This window comes from Nannospalax galili, unplaced genomic scaffold (genome assembly GCF_000622305.1).
Source record: "Nannospalax galili isolate Female #2095 unplaced genomic scaffold, S.galili_v1.0 C49961559, whole genome shotgun sequence".
NCBI lineage: Eukaryota > Metazoa > Chordata > Mammalia > Rodentia > Spalacidae > Nannospalax > Nannospalax galili.
The window spans coordinates 1-3,971 of NW_008481652.1; the positions used below are offsets into that span (position 1 = coordinate 1).

At 45.6% G+C, this 3,971-nt stretch overlaps 1 protein-coding gene across 1 annotated transcript; it reads right to left on the bottom strand.

Annotated features, from left to right (window-relative positions):
• Positions 1-372: 372 nt before the first annotated feature.
• On the bottom strand, positions 373-2,227 carry Cd3e (CD3e molecule; the record flags this gene model as incomplete). The annotated part of the gene is made up of 3 exons (XM_008826594.1): positions 373-463; positions 1,020-1,187; positions 2,015-2,227. Coding segments are annotated over 3 exons (472 nt in total), but the record flags the coding sequence as incomplete, so codon positions are not given.
• Positions 2,228-3,971: the final 1,744 nt, after the last annotated feature.

Here is a 3,971-nt window from a genome sequence, read left to right on the forward strand (position 1 = left end):
GAGAGAGAGAGAGAGAGAGAGAGAGAGAGAGAGAGAGATATGGAGGGAAACTAAGGGCCATTTACCAATGAAGTACTGCCCTATTGACTGTGCTGGTGCATGCTGGTGGAACATCAGCTCTGTTTATCAGTTTAACATGTACATGTGTGGTATTCACCACAGCTGAATCCCAGCCAATGAATGAATGAGAGAACGAGGTATGTCTCTTTCTCTCCCCCACTCCCCTGCCTCTGCATGGTTGTAGAAGCCAAACAGCCTTTGAGATAGTTCTTTACAATGTGAAGAAGGCAGAGATGGGCACATAGTAGCCTGTCCTGGGAGCCCTGGGTAAGGAGCTTGAAGTATCTGGTCAATGAGACAGACAGTTCCCACCCATTCTCTTCCTCCAACTTCCTGCCCACTTGATCCCCGGTTACCTCATAGTCTGGGTTGGGCACAGGTGGTGGCCGCTCCTTGTTTTGTCCTGCAGAGGAGGGAGGGGAAAGTAGTTTCCATGCTGGACACCAGTCTCATAATGCTGATGGCTGCTATGAGATCCAACCCAACACCCCAAGGGAGAGCAGGCCCTTCTGTCTTTTCTTATAGTCTCCTTTTCCTATCTAGTCACCTTCCTCTTTTTTTCTTTCACCCCGTCCCTAAGGACTTCACAGTGCTCTCATCATTTGAGGTTTTGCTGGGCTCAGGTCCTCCCATTATCTCTGCATGGGGGAAGGGAGAGGAAGAGGCAGGGACTAGTATCCTGAAGTCTCTCTGCCCACAGCTTGGGATGGAATCTGATTAGTGCAGGGTGCTGAGCTGACAGGTTTTTGAGGAAGCTCATTGCATTATTGCATTGGTTGGTTAGTGTTCTTACAATTTTCTGGGGCAGGAGGGAGAGGAGTGATCTTGGATGGGAAGCCCTCTGAAGGGATCTTGGTATCACAGTGAATGTTCTGTAGAAGCTGTTTTGAACCTGCTGTAGACTTGCTGTCCATCCTGGCCCAGGCCAGATGTTCCCTGACCCAGCTTTACAGTCTTACCTCTGGGCCTGCCCCCAGTACCGGTTCCTCGGGTCACAGGCTTGGTGCTGGCCTTTCTCTTCTTGCTCCAGTAATAAACCATCATCAGCAAGCCAAGAGTGATGAGAATGTCAGTGATGATGATGATGGCCACAGTTGTCAGGTCCACCTCCACGCAGTTCTTACACACTGCAGGGAGCAATGGTGGTGGGGGGCGGGCAGGAGAAATGATCAGCACATGGGAGAAGAGAAAAGAACAACGAAGACAAGTCTTCCTTCCACACCTGCATGTGTCAGCATCAGAGGCCTCACTTTCAATATTGCCCAGTGGGAACAACAGCAGCAAACAAGATGAGTAGTTATGGTCAAAGGTTCCAGAATTAGTCTCAGCTCCATTACTCACTAATTGTGGAAATTTTCAATCCACAAAGCCTCTGTTTCCTCATCCACAAAATGGGAATAAAATAGTACTTAACTCTTATGGCTGTTGAGGGGGATAACAGGAGAGAATCCTGTGGTATGGGCCCAGGGGTGGAGCTCAGTGGTATAGTGCTTACCTGGCATGCCCCAGGCCCTGGGTCCTACCCATGGCATTTACAAGGATTACAAATCCAGTACTTGAAACTTCAGAAAAACACTTGATAAATGTCAGATCTTATTATTATTTATTATGATGTTTCCATTTAGGAATTTCAGGTAGTGGCATCTAGTCTCTTCTTAAGTCCTTCTAACGAATGTGTCTCAGATAAACTCAAGCTAGTAGACCTTAATTCTGGGTATGGTACAACACAAAAGACCCAAGCCTGCCTCTCGGGGGAAGTTGCTGTATTAGACTTAGCACTGAATGGCCAGAACATCCCAGGTTGGTGTTGAATCTATATTTCAGAAAATACTGATACTGTATGGCCCCAGAGAGGCTGGGACTGAGTGTAAGAGGGAGCTTTCAGATGACAGTGGACTGCCGGCTGGGTGGGGAACATTATTGAGAATGCTGTTTTGAAATGACCTTGTGTTACCTCTAGCTTTCAGGTAGAGATACTTGTTCTTCTCTTTGCCAGGCTCATAGCAGGCATAATAACCACTGTTCTCGACTTCGGAAAAATGGTCTTGAATTAGGGTGCGGTCATGCACACCAGACAATTCTATGCCATCTTTTTCCCAATGTACGGATTCACTTTCCAGAGGGCATATCAGCTGTACCCTGGTTCCTGAGATGGAGACTTTATATTCTGAGAGAAAGGAGGAAAAAAAGGGAGGTTGGAGGAAGAATCCAGGAAAATTTCATGAAGGGGCTAATTAGTGAGAAAAGAACCAACTAAATACAGGAGATCACTTATCGGGGTTAAAATTTGCTTGTTAGGAGGGAGACATACTGGCTAGAGGGTGTGGGAGATGGGGTGTGTGGGAAGAAGAGGGTCAGAGAACCTTCTGGAAAGAGATTTTAGAGTTCAGGCAGTATTATGGAGAGTTAGGAAGGGGAGGACAGAAGTAAAGAAATGCCCACAGGAGTTCTTATTTGGATCTTTCTAAAATGGAGGCTATAATGGGAGGTCTTAGTTTCTGGGGCCAATCTCTCTCAATCTGTTTCTTCCCTTCCACCCATCAGTCCGCATCTTCAGATAGAGCATAAATGAAGCACCACAAACTCACGTTTCTGTGTCCAGTCATTTGAAAATGAAAAAGAGACAAATAATAAGGAAATAATCCTGGTTTAAGTGTCAATTTGAGGTCAACATTTTCTAGTACTAGATACCATCCCCCAAGAACCCCCAAAGAAGTGCCATCATTTAGGGAACCCCAAGCCTCAGAGGTGAGATGGAGTCAGTTCCCGAGATTTGCTTATCCATATAATCCAGATGCTTCAAACTCAAAATATAGTGGCATGTATTCTTAAGCCAGAGTTATGGAAACCAGAAAGTCTTGGAGTTCTAAGAGAGAAAACTCTAGGGTTATTCTCCTTCATTAGCCAGAATCATCTTCCAGAGAGATATCACAGGATCTTCTAGAGATACAGACAGACCTCCATGTGTTTGAATAACTAATTCTTGTGTTTATACATTTCTCATTATTCTGACTTTTCTTTTTTATTTTGGGACAAGGATTCATGCAGCCCAGGTTGGCCTCAAACTTCTTATGAAACTGAGGATGACCCTGACCTTCTCATCCTCTTGCCCCACTTCCTGAGAGCTGGGATTACAGGCACAACCACCATGCCCCATTAATGTGGTGCTGGGGATTGAGATCAGGGCTTCAAGCATGCTAGGCAGATATGCTACCAATTGAGCTACATCCCCAGATTCTGTTTTTTTCCTTATAGTTAATGGAGTTTCTCATAATGAACATCAGACATCTTTCTTGTTCTATACACTTCCCTCGGCTCTTGACTCTAAATGACACAAGGCACCCTGTACGGTTTGAGGGAATGGCTCTTTCTGTGAGTAATGATTATGGTATCTCTGAGTATAACAAACTCTTCATTAGTTTAGTTGGAGGGAGGAAGCACAAGTGTGAACAACTGGAATCTACTAATAATCCATCTATGTAATCTGGGGACCCAGCCGTGCTCCCCACAGCAGGATGGATTGCTCTAAGAGGTGGACTGGCAATCCATCCCTGTTTTCCTGAAGATTTGTGGCTAGAACCTGGGCACTCCTGAAATATACCAGAGCCCTGACATAACACCTGGAAGAGAGAAGAGGCGGTGGGCGGTGCTCAGACATAGCTAGTTCCTGGGGAAAAAGCACTAGACTCAGCTGTCTAGGCTGTGTGAGCAGGGACATTTATCTTAACCTCTCTGAGCCTCAGTTTGTTTATTTGCTAGTTTGTTTCTTTTAAATATATCTTTATTGTTTAAGACAGAGTCTTGTCTGTTGCCAGGGCTGGGTTCAAGTCTTCAATCTTCCTGCCGCAGCTTCTCAAGTGCTGGGATTACAGGCATGCTCCTGCTCTCCGTTTCTTCATCACGGAAACAGA